This window comes from Pundamilia nyererei, unplaced genomic scaffold (assembly GCF_000239375.1).
Source record: "Pundamilia nyererei isolate P.nyererei 1_Seehausen unplaced genomic scaffold, PunNye1.0 scaffold00123, whole genome shotgun sequence".
In the NCBI taxonomy this organism is placed as follows: Eukaryota; Metazoa; Chordata; class Actinopteri; order Cichliformes; family Cichlidae; genus Pundamilia; species Pundamilia nyererei.
This window is the reverse complement of record NW_005187524.1, coordinates 1809421-1811472: the sequence shown is the minus strand read 5'-3', so window position 1 is coordinate 1811472 and position 2052 is coordinate 1809421. Positions and strand designations below refer to the sequence as shown.

General features: G+C 39.1%; 1 protein-coding gene across 1 annotated transcript in view; it reads right to left on the bottom strand.

The window, feature by feature from the left end:
• The window catches only part of togaram1 (TOG array regulator of axonemal microtubules 1), an 18998-nt gene that overhangs the window by 3966 nt on the left and 12980 nt on the right, over positions 1-2052 (bottom strand). Inside the window, exons 14-18 of the mRNA XM_005742807.2 lie at positions 1804-1927; positions 1601-1706; positions 1090-1325; positions 821-979; positions 286-412 (exon numbers count right to left, since the gene is read on the bottom strand). Of these exons, the coding sequence (XP_005742864.1) occupies positions 286-412; positions 821-979; positions 1090-1325; positions 1601-1706; positions 1804-1927 (752 nt within the window). The remainder of the gene's footprint in view (positions 1-285; positions 413-820; positions 980-1089; positions 1326-1600; positions 1707-1803; positions 1928-2052) is intronic.

Sequence of the window (2052 nt, the reverse complement as noted above, 5' to 3'; positions counted from 1 at the left end):
TACTCCGGTGTCCTGTTATATTTTAGATAGCAAGGAGTTTATTAAACTTCACCGAAACAATCTGCAAATTTCATTAAAATTTAATAAACTATCATCTTGTCTTTATTGTTAGTTAGCACCTAAACACTTAAAGCTGTAAGCTAATGATAGTTATATAAGAGCAGATGCTGCTGGTGCAATAAGCTGTAGTTTTACGTCCAATGGATGATGATCTGATTAGTCGACTAATCGCAAAAATAATCGTTTGTGGCAGCCCTAGTAAACATAAACAGAAAGAAACAGTACCTTTGTCTTTAGAGTGAAGATGGTGTCTCTGACAGTCTGCAGGTCTTTCGTAGGGATGTATTTCTCCAGGATCTTTTCAAATTCTGGGTGGGAAGACAGGGACAGCAGCATTCGACGGCCAAAGTACCTTTGAGGGGAGAAGGTGTAATATTATCTCATTTGTTAAAGTGGCACTTTGGATTTGCAGTCCAAAAGCAACAGAAAAGCATTTCTAAACATATTTTAATGAAATGCAAGGTAATTACAGTACAGTGACACCAAAAGAAATAGTGTCAACAATAACAAATCAATTCCAGCAAAACCAAAAGTAGATTTGGATTGTACTATATCCTTTTGATGGTCTAAAGACTTTTAAAATGTCTCAAATTTGACATTTTCCTCCCACTGTTATCTGTTATTGCTGAATGCTTTTCATTGGCAATACATAAAAATATAATCTCACCGTTCAAGCAAATATGAACAAGTTGTAAAGAAGTTAAAACACAAAAATTAAATGAATTAATATGAAAGTTTTTTTGTTTGTTTTTTTACATACCTAACTTCTTGTGAGGAGTCTTGTGCGAGTTTGACCACGGCAGGTAAAATTCTGTCAGTGAGATCTTTAGCCCCAGAAAGGAGACGTGCAGCACCAACCTTCTCAACCAAATTAGCCAGATGTTGAGCCATACATTTCCTCACTACTGCATTAAGGTGACTATCAGCAGAGGAGGAAATCAATTCAACAATCAAAGCTTAAATTATGTAGTGATCCAAACAGAGAAGAAGCAAACAAACAACAAAGAGCTGTCCTGTGTGTAATCTAACCTGAGTCCTCCAATAAGTAAAGCATTGATGCTTCGAGTAGGGGTGCAGTGCTGCACCATGCAATCCAGTGCTGCATCTACATCCTGCCTAATGAAGGCATTACTCTCCCCAGCCTTCTGCAGTAAAGCTTTAACTGTCCCCTCTAGCTCCTGGTCCATCGCTCGCTGAAGGTGTGTGTACAGGTCACCCAGGGTACACACGGCAACCCTGGACACACCCGACCGCAGGTTCTTCACCTAAATAAGATTAACAATATTAGTGCTTAAGGTATAAGAAGAGTAAATGAGCACTGATTACATATTCAAGATATCTATTTGACCAAAAAAAAATCTCCAGTGGGAATTTAGCAAAATGCCAAGCAATTATGGCTGAGACTATATATAATTATGAAGCAAAACTATTAAGACACAGAGAAATTAAATAGAATTGCAAAACTGGAACAGCAGAGTCAAACACCGCCATGCATAGATTCTGAAAATTAAGTGGGATTGTTATTAAAAAATGATATTACCTCTTGAATGAGAGATAGGCAAACATCATGAAGCCGAGCCTGAAGTGTATCTGAGTGATAGTGTGCAAGAGAGCGCAGGAATGTCAGTCCTTCAATCTTCTTCTCCCTACATTCAAAAATAACAACGCACAAAGGGTAATAATTTTACTCTGTGGTCCACATTGAAAGAGATGCTTAAGGATGATGGATTGATTATTTCTCACCAGTCTTCAGAGTTCAGCAGATTGAAGCTTTGCACCAGCGCCAGCTCGGGTTTGGAAAACGGACACAGCTCTGCAGGATCTGAGAGATTTTTCCTGTGCCCCAAACTGCCAGGGGACAGCTCATCTAAATGGCCCATTAAACACCACACAACACACAGATTCAGTCTCATGTTACATCTCAATCAGGCTGAAAACAAGCGCTGTGTGTGTGTGTGTGTGTGTGTGTGTGTGTGTGTGTGTGTGTGTGTG